At 35.0% G+C, this 15866-nt stretch overlaps 2 protein-coding genes across 5 annotated transcripts; one reads left to right on the forward strand and one right to left on the reverse strand.

Moving 5' to 3' along the window:
- The first annotated feature begins 5130 nt into the window (after positions 1-5130).
- Positions 5131-5769, forward strand: LOC126710124 (50S ribosomal protein 6, chloroplastic). The gene has a single exon (XM_050410504.1). The coding sequence runs from the start codon at positions 5222-5224 to the stop codon at positions 5621-5623; it is 402 nt and encodes a 133-aa protein (XP_050266461.1). The 5' UTR covers positions 5131-5221; the 3' UTR covers positions 5624-5769.
- A 1209-nt stretch (positions 5770-6978) lies between these two features.
- LOC126710123 (inositol-tetrakisphosphate 1-kinase 3-like) lies at positions 6979-14539 on the reverse strand. Of its 4 annotated transcripts, XM_050410500.1 has the most exons (11): positions 13915-14059; positions 13256-13396; positions 12965-13046; positions 12747-12779; positions 9795-9915; positions 9494-9586; positions 9075-9194; positions 8806-8985; positions 8396-8451; positions 8219-8303; positions 6979-7885 (listed from the first exon to the last, which is right to left on the reverse strand). In XM_050410500.1, coding segments are annotated over exons 2-11 (861 nt in total). In that variant the 5' UTR covers positions 13258-13396; positions 13915-14059; the 3' UTR covers positions 6979-7796. The 4 variants fall into 4 exon arrangements, with proteins under 4 accessions (XP_050266457.1, XP_050266456.1, XP_050266458.1 ...); XM_050410499.1 differs by lacking the exon at positions 13256-13396 and having other exon boundaries at positions 13915-14539; XM_050410501.1 differs by lacking the exons at positions 13256-13396; positions 13915-14059 and adding an exon at positions 12419-12529 and having other exon boundaries at positions 12965-13052.
- Positions 14540-15866: the final 1327 nt, after the last annotated feature.

The raw sequence follows: 15866 nt of genomic DNA on the forward strand, positions 1-15866 counted from the left end.
AAAAAAACATTTATTTATGATTTTTTTATAATAAAACTCACATTTTAGGTAATTGTACACAAGTGAGCTTCCAAGAAGCTTCCTACTGACTACTTTTTCAGTTTTTCCCATTTTTTAGCTTCCTAAATAAACAAATATTAACAATTTTTTAAAATATTATAAGATTAAAATGTATACAAATAATGAAAGATAAAAAATAAAAGCTGAAATTTATTTTTATAAAAAGGCTAGATGACAATGTGGAGTGGAGGAGGGCAGGGGGCTAACAAGTCAACATAAAAAAGCTGAATTATAACTTCCCTTTCAAATACTAGTCAGGCTAGTCACGTGAAGGCTCACAAAACTAAAAAATAATATTACAAAAAACAAAACTAAGCACAATAAAAAGTTGAACGGGGCAGAAAATAGCCACAACAAGAATAAGAAAGAAAGTTGCAGAGGATGAAACACACAGAAAAACTGAAGAAGAAGAAAAAGAAGATTGCTGTGATGAGATGCGTTTCTTCAGGTGACTGGTGTTGTGACAAGATGGGTTGATTGGGTTTGATTTCAATACTGGCTGGAATTGGTATATCGGTCGAAACTTACCAAAATCGATCGGAATGACCGGAACGGCCCGAAATCAATCGAAATTCAACCCGAGGTGGAACAAGGGGGTGCTTTGTGCCGGTGAAGTGATTGGTATGAAATTTTCCGGCTGGAATGGAACGGAATCAATAACAATGATTGAGACTTGCTATCATCGTAACAAATCAGCTGTTTCAATTTTTGCTACTATTGTTGCTAACACTGAGAGTGTCCAACCAATGGCCCCCGTCTCTGCACAGTTTAAGTCTTCAGGATGCACTTTTCCCATGTCCACAAATGACCCTAAAAACATCATCGCTAATGTCATTCATATGATTGGTAATGCATCTTATTCCTTTTCTCTCTCAGCTTTATCTGGTATGTCTCATTCCTCTTGGTTTATGGATTCTGCTTATTGCAATCATATGACACCTCACTCGTCCTTATTTTCTGAACTTAATTCTGCACCACACCCTCTTAATTTGCACAGCAAATGGTTTCACAATGTTTGGTCATAATATAGATTTCGTTTAGACCTCCAACCTCTCGATTCCTAGGGTCTTTAATATTCCTAACTTTTCTTACAATTTATTTTTTGTGGGACAATTAGCTGAGTTGGGTTATCGCATTATCTTTGACTATTCTGGGTGTATTGTGCAGGATCTGAGATGGGTTATCACATTACCTTCGTCTTCCACTTGTTGCTCCTGTTTTTGTTGCTGTAGCTGTTGCAGTTTCTTATATTCCTTCCCTTGCACTTTGGCATGCTCAACTTGGTCATGCATCTTTCTCTCAGGTACAACAATTGGCTTCTAAAGGTTTGTTAGGTTTAGTGTCTACATAAAATTTTGATTGTGTTTCATGTCAGTTAGGAAAACAACCAGCTTTGCCTTTCAATACTAGTGAATCAATATCCATTGATATCTTTGACCTTATTTATTCTAATGTTTGGGGGTCTTCCTCTGTCTCTAGTATTGGTGGATCTCGATATTTTGTTGTCTTTGTTGATGATTACTCTCGCTATAGCTAGATTTTTCATATGAAACATCGTTCTAAATTATTGCAAGTATATTCTAATTTTACAAAAATGGTTGAAACTCAATTTTCCAAACGTATCAAAATTTTTCGATCTGATAATGCTCTTGAGTACACTCAATATGCTTTCCAAGCTGTTTTGCATTCCTATAGCACTGTTCATCAACTAACTTATCCAAGTACCTTTCAACAAATTGGTAGAGTCGAACGAAAACTTCGTTATATTCTTGACACTGTTCGTATTTTCCTTCTCTCTGCCAAAGTTCCTACTCCTTTTTGGGATGAAGCTGCTCTTCATGCAGTTTATGCTATCAATCGCATTCCAAGTCTTGTTATCCAAAATCAAACTCCATATGAGCGCTTTTTTGGGTCACCTCCAGACTATTACCACCTTCGTTCCTTCGATTCTGCTTGTTTCGTTCTTCTTCAGCCATATGAGCATAACAAACTTGAGCTTCGGTCAAGGCTTTTGTTATTTTCTTGGCTATGACGAAACTCAAAAGGGGTATCGGTGTTATGATCCTGTCTCCAATTGTCTTTGTATCTCCCGCAATATTGTCTTTTGGGAACATCACTCCTTTGTCGAGCTCTCTTACTTCCGTGCCTCCTTATCTTCCTCTTCTGTCTTAGATCTTTTTCCAGATGAGGCACATATTCCTTCTGTAGTTACTCCTGATCCTCCTGTAGCTGCTCCTAATTCTCTTGTAGACTTCTCTGTCCAACCACTAGATATCCTTGATCCCTTTCCAAGTTCATCCTTTAATGAACAGGTGGAAGATGAACAGGTCAAAGACGAGCTACCCAACCCTGAACTTGGGTCCCCTGCTTCTGCTCCGCCTGAAGATCTTGCACAAGACATTCCATCTCTTCACTTAACTCAGGTAAGATCCATTCTTACACATTTACTTGACTATCATTGTTACATTGCCTTTTCTACATTGCACGAGCCTCACACCTATTGTGAGGCTTCCATTGACCCTTTATGGCAGACTGCAATGAAAGAGGAACTTGATGCATTATCTAAAAACCATACTTGGGATTTAAGACTCTCCGCCACTGGGAAATCTGTGGTTGGTTGTAAGTGGATTTACAAGATTAAGACTCGCTTTGATGAGTCAATTGAGTGCTACAAAACTCATCTTGTTGCAAAAAGTTTTACACAGAAGTATGAGATTGATTATGAAGAGATCTTTTCTTCGGTTGCTCGTATCTTATCTGTTTATGCCCTCTTAGCTGTTTCTACTGCCAGTAAATGGGACATTTTTCAGATGGATGTCAAAAATGCATTCCTAAATGGGGATTTAAGTGAAGAAGTTTATATGCAACCTCCTCCTGGTCTCTTTGTTGAATCAAACAAGGTTTGTCACATTCGACGTGCAATTTATGACCTTAAACAAACTCCACAAGCTTGATTTACCAAATTCAACTTCACCATCTTTCGCTTGGGTTACATGGCTAGTCATTATGATTCTGCTTTATTTCTTCATCGCACTGACAAAGGCACTATTTTACTTCTCCTGTATGTGGATGATATGATCATAACTGATAATGACCTCAGTGGCATTCAAGAACTCAATGATTTTCTTAGTCAACAGTTTGAGATGAAAGATCTTGGACATCTCAGCTACTTCTTGGGTCTTGAAATCACTCATTTTACAGATGAACTTTATATTACTCAAGTCAAGTATGCATCTGAACTCTTGTCTCGAGCTGGACTTACTGATAGCAAGACTGTTGACACTCCAGTTGAGCTTAATGTGCATCTGACTCTTTCAAGAAGGAAACCATTGTCTAATCTCTCTCTTTACAGACGCTTGGTCGGCAGCCTAGTTTATCTCACAGTTACTCATCCAAACATTTCCTATGTTATTCACCAAGTGAGCCAATATATATCTGCTCCACGATCGACTTACTATGCTGCTGTTCTGCGCATTCTTCGATATCTAAAGGACACTCTCTTCCATGATCTTTTCTACTCTACTCAGTCTCCTCTTATTCTCCATGTATTTTCTGATGCTGATTGGGCAAGAGATCCCACCGATCACAAGTTCACCATTGCTTATTGCTTTCTTCTTAGTTCTTCTTTGATTTATTGATGAAATAAAGAAACAAACTCATGTGGCCCACTCCAATACTGAAGCAGAATATCATGCCTTTGCTGATACCACATATGAGCTCCTTTGGCTACGACGGCTTCTCAAAGACTTAGGTGTGTCCACATCCTCTACTACTCCTCTTTATTGTGACAACCAGAGTGTCATTCATATTGCTCACAATGATGTATTCTATGAACAGACTAAACACATCGAGATCGATTGTCATTTTATCCATTATCATCTTGTCCATAGTGCTCTCAAGCTCTTCTTAGTCTCCTCCAAAGATCAACTTGCAGATATCTTCACCAAGTCACATCCTAAGGGACGCCTTCGTGATTTCGTTGACAACATCAGGTTGGTCTCACACCTACCTTGAGTTTGTGGGTGGTGTTAACGTGTATAGTGTTGTGGGCTTTAGGCCCACCTGGATTACTTATATAGCACACATGCTTGTACTATGCTCTTACTTGTACTGCACACATATGTCTCCTATATAAAGGCTCTCATATATATTTTTTAACTAAGAAATACAATACACTTATTCAATATTTCTAACAATGTTCATTTACATGAACTACAGAAAGTTAGCTCCCATTACAAATGATAATCATTAGAAGGGGGAAACGTAAAACATAGAAAACAAAAATGATTTATTCGCACAAATTTTTTGTAATCAAACTCATAAATTAATAGGATTTCTGTAAATGTTATACATTTTTATTGTATTGCCTCTCACAGATAGAACATTGATGAGACTCACATGATGGTATTTTACATAACAAAACATAGAGTGCTTATCAAAAAAAAAAAAAAAAAAAAAAAAAAAAAAAGAGTAGAAACTAATTGAGAGAGAGAGAGAGATTTCCTTGTGTGTGTCTTTTTCTACAACACAGCTCAATTAATTATCTAACATCAATGTATGGTGTCCTATTTATAGACACAATATCATCTCTATCATGAAAGGTCACACAACCTTGCGTACAGTTGTGTATTGTACGCCCTCCTGATTTCACCACTCATGAGTTGTCATATAATAAAGTTGTGTTAAAATTGTGAAAAAATTTGTGACACTAGATTTACTCGTCAAATTTTCTAAACCTTCGCCAAGAGTCACTTTTTCATCATTTAATTGAATCGGATATACAAGAGGATATCTAAATCCAAGGAGTCTGTACTTGAGGAAAAAAATATGAATTTTTTTAATAAAAAAATGCATTGTCCAAAGGATGTTTTATATTTCTAAAAAAGAAAAGAAAAAAAAAAGATGTTTTATGAGCACTGGACCGTAAAAAATAACCTCAAAAAAAAAATGCAGATTGGGCCCAAATGAAAGGATTGAATGGAGTGAACTATGTGGCAGGCCCAACTAGAACTGAGGCTACTTTGGGAAAAACACATATGACCCAAGCAAAGATAATGAATGTCAATATGTCATCCCAATCGAAAGGTCCAAGGAAACCATTTTATCTCTCACAGTTTCTCAGACCAAAGTAGAGAATTGAGATCAGGAAAAAAAAAAAAGCATGTTGATTTCGGCTATATTTGGGACGAGCGTGTTGGTGGTGCCGAATTCATGTGCATTTAAGACTGGTGGGACTAAGGTAGCCCCATGGGGTGGCAGTGGCAGAGGCGGAGGCGATGGTGGTGTGGGGTTGGTGATAGAGTGCTCGTCGAGGCCACAGAAGAAGGCTACGGCGCACCATATGAAGACGAGGCCACGAAAGACACAGCCATGGGACATAAAGCGTAAACCCACTGTGTATCCTTCTCTGCCTGACTTACCTCCTGACTGGACTCTCGTTTCTTCTGGCTTAGATGATGCTTCTCAACTTGAAGAAGTTGAAGTTGCTGTTGCTGTTGCTGATGCTGTTGACTCTTCTCCTCCACCTCCTATGTCTTCACAAGCACCACCCACAACTGACTAGTAACTTTTTTTTCTTTTTAATAATGGCTTTTCTGGTTTTGTTATTTTGCTTGAAGGTTTGTGTTGTGAGTTCTAACTTTTAATGTTAATGTTTCTGCATTTTTATCTGGGTTTCATTCATTAATGAGATAAAGAATGATTAGTGAACGGTATTTGTTTGATTTTGATCTTCGTAGAGATGAAAATGTTTGGAGTGAAAGTGCAAGTAACATGCTAGGTGTTGCCGATTCTTTAGATAGAGGGTGTTTTGGATGAAAATGTTTGGAGGAAAATATTATTTCCTCTCCTTTTCTCAGGACTTTTAATTTATGAGTAGTCAGTAGTGGTTTCAAAATAGTTATAAGTTATTGTTTCAAAATCCTATTGTTTGTGGGGGCTATGTTTGCCCAAGCACAAAGGGATCTGCTTGATACTCAAACGAGTCTACTAGTGAGTAGTGAAGCACTTCTCCACGGCACAATTTGCTGGCACCTGTACCTTAGTTTTTGAAGGTCCGAATCTCACCTTATTGCTTTACCGATTCGGCTAGGTCGTGGTGCCTGATTGTTCACCTTATTGCTTTACCAACTCGGCCAAGGTGTGGTGGCTGATTATTCAGTTTATTTTAAATCCTTGTAACTTGTCAATATTACAACCAAAGGACTCTTTCAGCTGAGCCACTGTATCATCCAGACTCCCAATTAAACAATTTGCATTGCTTATATGGGTGCATCGTATGGTGCATGGCACAGGTGGAAAATGGTGTGCCTCAAATATTCATGACCATGAATAAATATTAGGAAAGAACAAAAATGAAAATGCAAAAGAAAAGATCTTACACTCCCCGCCAAAAAAGCCCAAAATTCTATCAAGAGAGGGTGAATGGTCAAGAAACACAAAGATTCTTATTCACATAAAAGTTAATTGAAGATAAAATTTCTTGATACAAAATAAATGTCATTGAAAATCTCAAGTTGCGCATATTCACCAACTGCTTATCAACAATTTACAGTTTGAAACATCGGATAGGCATAAAAAAGAATCAAGAAACAGGGCCTAAAGCCCTATAGAAGGTGGATATTTGGACTTTCGTACAAGAGAGATGTAAAGAAGGTGGATACTTGGACTTTTGTACAAGAGAGATGTATAGAAGAAGGTGGATTCTTTGACTTTTGTACAATTTGGATGTTTTAAATGACAACATATCCAGTTGGTCACTAGATAATAATGGAAAATTTTGCAGCTTGCATGTCCCCTTTTCGAGCTGCTAGCAAGAATCATACATGACACATACATGGTAACGGCTTTAGCAGGAAAGCTTGCCCTCCCTCTGGGATGAGGATCCTCTCCATTTTAAAGTGAAATGAAGAGTGTCCATTTGGTTTTTTTTTTTGGGCATTTAGAATCAATTTTCTAACAATTTCGTTAGTTGTCAAGTTTTTGAAATAATTTTGTAAACTAGCATCCCGAGTCTTTGAGACTCAAGTTTGGTGACAAAACTCGAGCCTTCAAGACTTGAGTTCCAAGAAGGATTTGAAGAATTGGAGAAGAACGTGGATTTGAAGGAAGAAGATGAAGAAAAGAAGAGAGAATGTAGATTTGGAGGAAGAAGAAGAAGAAGAAGAACCGGAGAAGTAGGAATGTGGAGAAGAAGAAGAGAAGATCTTAAGGAACAAAGAGAGTGGATCTGAAGAAGCAGGAAGAAGAGAGAGAACTTGAATGTGGGATCTATAGAAGAGAAAGAACTCGAGTGGCTAAGAATCGAGTTTCATAGTTGAAATCGAGTTTGTAAGCATTGAGATGCTAGTTTGCTACATAGTTTTGTAAACTTGACAACTAAAAAAATTGTTAGAAAATTGATGCTAAATGCCATAAAACTCCGTGTCCATTTTAAGGGTCATGATTTAAAGTGGAGTAAATCTAGGGTCTAAATTGTGTGGTTAAATTTAATTATGGTTAAACTAAACTAGAGTTATATCTTTTTAGATGAGTTATCACAATCTAGGCCCTAAATTTACTCCAATTTAAATCATAGCCATTAAACGGACACTCAATTTCACTTGGAAATGGAGGATCCAAATCCTGTCCACCAGCGAGTTATTGAGGTGATATGGCAATTCTGTGCAGTATTGCCACTTTCTTCTGCAGATACTAATGGAGGTGCAATGATATACTTATTGAGCCAGCAACAGTTTCTAGCATGACCTCTTCTTGTACTTGCCTTGAACTAGGTTCAGAAGGAAATCTGTGAATATGTGCTCATACCCTGGCATCTTTCCATACCCTGCACCAATGTAAAAATACCAATTTTAAGGTCCATAGAATTATACTTAACGTAGTCATCAGTAAGAACTAAGAGTATAAACTAAATAAGATGCAACTTCTAGTTACATAAGCGACCCCTAATGATTTTTAATGTCATTGATGTTTAAAACAACATTTCATCATTTTATTTTTATTTTTTTGTTTAAAAAGATGAAAAATACTTGTATCCATCACAGAAGAGTTAAACTGAGGATGATGCTTTGAAATAAAAGCTTAAGGCAGTTGAGAACATCATCACCAAGAAGACTTAGGAAGAGATATCACATTCATATGTGAAGAAAGGTTCACTTACCAGGGAAATAATTAATGTCAATGACATAGAAACGATCTCTGCTACCATGCTCTCGGATAATATCCAGGTTGAAGAGTCGTAGACCCTACAAAATTTTTAGCAATGACAAAAGTAAGCATCATTAAAGCATGGACATGTGCGCTTCCATGAAATCAAAAGAGAGAATGATGAAACTACCAGTCGATGGCGAAGTTCCTTTGCAAGTTTCTCGAGCAAAGGTCGTGGAGGAAGCTCTGCAGGGGAAACAATGGTAAAAAATATTAGACAGGTTCTGTGATCCATAGCCTAAAATTAAAATTTCATGACCTGAACACAGTTCAATGTCACTGTTGATGCCTTGAGCACAACCCCTTTTAGGCTTTTACATAACCAAGATTGCACTAAGAAAAACCTAATATGAAGTGGCTTCAAGGCTCAACCAATCCAATCATCCCCACCAACCCTTAACAGGAAACATCTTTTTCCATAAGTTTAAAACCCATCGGAACAACGCAAACCAAACCCATGATGAAATGCATGATTCTTGAAAAACAAATAAGAAAATTAAAAACAATTCAAGAATGGTTTTGTCAGACAGGATAGCTCACCAGCAACACGAGGGTCCAGATTTGCATCATCTGCTGAAGCTGCAGCACAAGAAACCCTTGGAACATGATAGACACCTGCATTTTTGGAGAGCTCCCTTTTGCAGACATCATCAGGTAAAGAAAAACGTCTGACCACCTTTATAGTTTCACCAACAATATATACCTTAAAGAGAACACCTCCTACAATCATGACAGGAATGACAATTTTGAAATCATGACATTTTTGTGGCAACTATGAAGGTAATAAGACAGGTCTTACAACTGCATACCGTGGTTAACAAACTCCTGCAGAACAAGTGGAGGTTCAAGTTTTTGAAGGGATTTTTGATCAAAAGCGAGTGATAATTCATGTGACTTAGCACTTCCATCAGCAATTAATGGCTTTGCAACTGAAACAGATATGAGAATGTAAAATCATCACCAGACCATTACAAATCCACTACTGATGATTTCCTAAAAGCCATTTAGGCAGCAACTTATGCCAAAAGTTCAGTCAACAAACAAGACTGACATAGTAGGATAGGATTATCTCAGCAAAAAAAAAAAAATCTTTCGACATACAATCCCATTAGTGTCAATTAAACCATATTTCTAAGAAAAGTTGCTAGCAATTGTTGATGCATAGCCTACAGTGGACCTACAAACTGCAAGCATACACAAGAAACTGCAAATGCAAACACATACATACCAAGAGGTAATATCAGCCCAGATTTGGTAACTGCATCAGGGATGGATGATGCATCTTTCTTGATAACCAATTGCCTGGGAACACCAACTTTGCCTGCGTAGTAGTTAATCGTCAAAATCACAGTCAGCAAGCATCACAGAACTTTTTAGCTCAGTTATAACAAATCATTTAAACTTACATTACGTCCACTGTACATGGGTTGTGCCTTTTTTGATGAGATTGATTACTTATTAGCTGAAGGCCAAGCCATAAACCTATTCCTAGTACTTGAGAAGTCTAAGAAAATCAACATAAAAATTACCATAAGAGTCAGACAAGTTCAGATCAGCAACAGCCTGGAGCATGAATTGGCGATTGCGTAAATGCTGTATGGCATCTGGAGGATCAAGAACTGTTACTTCTGGATGTGTTTGCCTATAGTCCTACAAATATTGACGGAAAGAAGGTAAGAAGGGAGGGCAGAAGTGTTATGCATACATTTCAAATAACCATATTTATCAAATCAGCAAGATATTTTGTTCAAAAAACCAAAACAGTGGTCATATATAAAACAACACACCAAAATGGTTTGAGAAAGCATCCAACAGACACCATTCTTGTCCAAATGAGGGGGGAAAACAAAAGAAAGAAAGAAAGAAAAGCTTCAAAATGTTTTCCTTCTCTTTCGTTTGAGAGTGTTGATCGCAATTTTTATAAAGACCAGTTGCCTTTATACACACGCAAAGAGTCACAAACAAAGGGAGACACAAAGAAAAAGGCTGATTATCACAAGCAACATATTCCCAAATTGCTAATCACAAAAAACTACATGTCTACAACTTTCTACAACTGTACAACACAACAGCCCCAGAGGAAACTTAAGTTCTAAAAGAAAACTTGAAGATGACATTAGAACAAAATATTTAAAACAAAATAGGGTAACTATTAATCCTCAAAAGATACAAAATCGAACTTGAACCTTAGGATTTGATTGTGACAACCACCATACATTGGTAAACAACCAAACCCCTTCGCTAACTGTTGCAGGTAAAGCAGCTTTCTTCATTGCTCACAATCTGTTAAAATGCATCTTCAATGCATGTTCTACACATACCTTTTATGTTTTATTGAGAATGACTCCAAAGATGGGCCAATTACATAGTATTGATAGTAAAAAGAAATTAAACTGGACTGCAGAAACACCAACAAGCAATCACACAGAAACAATAAAAAGACTTAAAGGATTGACATTCAGAACATCACTTAAACCCTAGGAAGCATGGATACTTAAAAATAGCAGCCGTATCCATATCTGACACTTATCTGATACCAATACTCTCAGATACAAAATAGTTGCCAAGAGCTTTGTAGTTCAACTAATTGGTATCTTCTGGTGTTTCCAACAGAGACATCCACGGTCCTAATCCCCCTCCCTCGTTTTAACTATCGAATTATTAAGAAAAAAATATAGCAGCATAGTTCTTTATTATTATTTTAAATTTCTCTATTCCTAGGAAACACGAAAACTTCAAACTAGCAGTTATATCTGCATCTCACATGTATTTGAAAGCGATACTCCTAGATAATGCGGGATACTTCTTTATTTATTTTTAAAAATCTGTGTATGAAGCTAATAACTTCATTATTATTTTTATTAATTAGACATATTTACACCTTTTAGCAATTTTTTGTTTATCTTTTAAAATAGAAATTAGCATATTTTGAACTTAAAAAAATTGATTTATATATTAATTAATTAAAGTATCCATACCATCTAATAAGTAATATCCTCACTTTTCAAAAATTGGACCATCATCGTGTCCATATCACATCATATACATATCTCATATCCGAGTGGGTGCTTCTTAGCTTACATTATTCATAGCATAGTTACTTTTCTATGCTTATGAACAATTGGTTTTTATCATAAAAACAGTAATACTCACAGTTTCACCACAAAAAATCCACAATTACATTCTATCTAGTAGCTTTGAAATAATAGTGACAAAATGCCAATGAACTCTGACTCAACTGGCACCTCCTCCCCATATAAGTTCTAGGCGGAGGAAAAGGTCGTGGATTCAAGACCTATTGGGTGTGTATTTGTGTAACTTTCCAATTAAATAATTGTGAAAATACAATTGTGAAAACATAAGGTTATGTTTGGTAATAGTTTTTATTTTCTATTTTCAAAAACTTGTTTTTGGGAATATAAAGAAAAAACAATTTTCTTGTATTTTTGAAATAAAAAACATGTTTGGTTAGTTGAAATTAAAAAAAAGATAGTTTTTTGAAAAAAAAAAAAAAATTGAAACTATTAAAATATGTTGTTAATAGGATTTGAACTCTAATGCTAACTCATTAAATGAGACAGATTCATTAAATTAAATGCGTATTTTCATTAACTTTTGAAAATTAGAAACTGAAAACAGTCTTTTGCAAGTTTTCAGTTTCCTTCACAAATTTAGTTTTGAGAACAGTTTTGTTTTCTGTTCATTTTGGGTTGCCAAACAAGTTTTTTAGTCTAAAAAATAGAAAATTGTTTTTGGAAACAGAAAATAAAGGGAAAAAACAGTTACCAAACATATCCTAAGTTTTCAATACTTTAAGATTGTCACTGAAGTAACCAAACACAATTAAAGTAGTTCTACTGCTACCTAATATACCCAAAAGCTAGAACATAAAAATCTGAACCTAGCCAAAGTCAGAAAGTTTTGCTGTTGCAGCATCTAGCAATCCAAAAGGGTGTTGGAGGAAGGCCAATTTACAGAATCCTTGATTTTGAAGTGAAGCAAACATAAAAAGCATATATAGCGAATCTCGAATTAAATAGCATTGTCTAACCCATCTCCCATTCAGCTGACAAAACGGGGTAACTATTAACCTTCAAAATTGATGACTCAGGCAAATCAAAATTTTGTTTTTGGAAAAAATGCTTCTGAAAACCTGAACAAATCAGCAAGATGGCCAAGGGAGAAGAAACATCCTCGCTGGAACCTTGAGGCCTCGACCTCAAATATTGAGAAATGATTCAAGATGGAGGAAAGAGCGAGCACTCTGCAAATTATGTCAGACAGGATTAAGCTTTAAGCATAAAAAATCCGGTTGCTCATCAGCCACTGACAGTGATTATTTGATACCCCATTGTTAAAAAGTAGTCTCTTATGTAGTAATGTAAGTGATACATCAATCACACAATTTCAATATCAATCAATCTTGAACATGAACAAGTTCTTCAGACAAAATAAAAAAGATAAAATCTATATGAACCAACCTCGATAATCTGGCGCCACTCTTTTCCTAATAGCTGCAATTAAGAGAAGAACATTGATTTATCAAATCATACCTTGTGCAAATACAGAAAGAATGAATTACTCAAGCCTATGTATGAGTTAACAAAGCAAGTATTTCCAAAAGCCTTCAACTTATAGTTTTATAATGACACAAAGATGAAAAAGTATATCAGCAAAAAAAAAAAAAAAAAAAAGACACCTTATGCATCACAACATCAAAAGGACCTTGATCTGAAAGTGGCTTGCTTTGATCAATAGCAACAAAGAATATCCCCTTAATCCTGCACAACAATATATAGTGTTATTAACTAACCATTGATTAATCTGCCTGGAAACCCATGTGAATATCATAAAAATTTAAGGTGCTCCAAAGAAAGCCGAAAGTAAAGGCATTGACCTGATCATAAAACAAAAACAGAAAGAAACCAACTAACTTGCTTAAAACCACATGACATGGGCACAAATTGTAGAAATGTAGTATCAAGCTTACATCAAACTATGATTTAACTCAAAAAAGACAACTAAATTTCTCCACAGCCAGGCCTACGAGCTTGCAACCCCGTTTCTGATTAACTAATGGAGGCCGCTGGACCACAGCACAGTATCACATGGATTACAAATATGTTGTATACTGAGAGCATGTAAAAAATTGAAGTTAGAATTACATAAGAATTGAATTTAAGATGGTCCCCACAACAGCTCTCACAGTTAATTTTGTGTTCACTGAAGAATTAACAAAAATAATTGGTGCCCAGATTAATTGATTGCCTCAAAATTTCAACACCAAAAAAAAATCTTAGAACAGTTTGTGAAGTTTTAGAAATTCCCACATCACTTTCTCTCCAACGAAACGAAAGGGACAGATTTAAAAAATAAATAAAAAAAAGAATATTCCAATTTGGAGACAGAATCGTCAATAGTCATATATACGTATCCATCAAGTCCTCTTCACCACAAATCAAACTCTCGTGACGAGAAAAAATAATATCAGGCTCTGAAAACAGAATATTCTCTCAAATCTGAGAAAAAAAAAATTATATATATATCGGCTCTGCCAAACACGCCCCAAAGGCCAAAATCAACGAAACAAAAATTAATTAATAGATTAAATGTTGTTAAGGCAGTAATTAATTAAATTAGCGTAATTACCTAGCCTGATCTTTAAGCTTGGGTTGCAAGAAGCTCTTAGTCTTCTTAGACGTAAGAGCGTAACCAACCACCACTGGTTTTCCCTGTAGAGGAAACCCAGGCTCTAGCGTTGGTGTAGTGAAAAATAGAGGCTGGTGATTCAAATTTTGCTCCGAGAATTCCTCTCTCTCATCCTCGTTTCTACAACTCATTTCCTCCTTCAACCTCATAGCTTTTGCTTTTTTTTTTTTTCTTTTTTTTTTTTTTTTTTCAGTCACACTCAGCCAAACCCTAAAACTTAGAAACCAACAAGGTCTCTCAGATTGTGAAGAAAAAAAAAAAAAAAAAAAACAGAGAGAGAGAGAGAGAGCAGAGTGTGTGTGCGCGGAAAATTAGAGTGGATTATGCTTATTATCTGTAACGTGAAGACTGAGTTTGATGAAATCTAGTCTTAAGATTTAGCAAAAAGATTTGCTATATTTAGCGGAGCTTGAAAAAAGCTGAAGCGAAAAATGGTTAACGGAAACAGAGAGAGAGGGAGGTGACAGAGATTTGAGAGTAAACAGAGAGTGAAGACTCGTACGCTATAGCTATTACTACTCCGGGTAACAGGGTTTTGTTGGTTTTTTTTTTTTTTTTTTTGGGTTGAGATTGGACCTGGGGAGTATCATATATAGGGGAATAAAAAGTTGGGTAGGTGATAAAGCGCATGTAACGAGACTAATAATGTATGATATTATACAAATTTGGATCGAAAGTATTTATGAAATGCTATTAATGTATGCATGTATATTGATGTAATTAGCAAAATATATATATGTATAAAGGGAAAATTTATGAGGGGCATTAGTTTCTAAAATAGTATTTTTAGAAATTTTGTTATGGGAAAATAAAAATAAAGGATAAAGTTTAGTTACAATATTGGTTGTTACCGTATGTTATAATCTTACTCATTAAAATAAATATTATTATATATTTTGAAAATTTAACCATTAAATTGTATGTTCTTTATGTTCTTAATACATGTCAAAATTTGTGTCAATCAGATATCATTTATTATATCATCTATAAGTTTATATTTTATGCATAAATTTAAACTATAAAAACTTACAATTTAAACAAATTATTGATGACATAGCTATTGATATTTAATTTTCTATAAATTTTGCAAGCATGTAGGATATAAAAAGTAGATGTAATCCAATGGTGAATTTGTCAAAATTCACCTCCAATAAAAAGATATTGAGTAAAGTTGTAGTCTTAAACTATAACCAATTTTGTAGCTAAATTTTATCTATCATAAATAAAGTTTAGTTATAAAATTAGTTATAACTTAAGGTTACAATTTTATTCAATAAAATAGACATTACCACATATTCTGAAAATGTAACTGTTGAATTGCATGTTCTTTACGTTTTTAATACACATATTAAATTTTGTGTCAATCAGATATTATTTACTATATGATTTATAAGTTTATATTTTATATATAATTTTAAACTACAAAAACTTGCAATTTAAACAATTTATTGATAACATAGCTATTGATCTTTAATTTTCTAAAAATTTTGCAAATATGAAAAATATAATAAGAAGATGTAATCAATGGTGGATTTGTCAAAATTCACTTTCAATAGAAAGATATTGAGTAAGATTATAATCTAAGACTACACCTAATTTTGTAGCTAAATTTTATCAAAAAATAATTAATTTTTTTTACATTTCTATAAAAATTGTATTAAAACTTTTTTAAAATAGCCAATTAACAAATGCCCTAATAGCTTCCGTTAAAATCACATTTATGAAATACATTATGGGAAAACAAAGAGCATCAAACAAAAACAAAACAAAAAACAAAAAATACGTTGTGCGTTTATCAATGTGCTGGTGCCGATAACGTTACTGTTACCTCTCAAAGCTTATGTGCCTCCACTCTTGATGTAAGAGAGATTGACACGTGTAATTTGATTTTT

The sequence above is a fragment of the Quercus robur genome, chromosome 12, assembly GCF_932294415.1.
Source record: "Quercus robur chromosome 12, dhQueRobu3.1, whole genome shotgun sequence".
Classification (NCBI taxonomy): Eukaryota; Viridiplantae; Streptophyta; class Magnoliopsida; order Fagales; family Fagaceae; genus Quercus; species Quercus robur.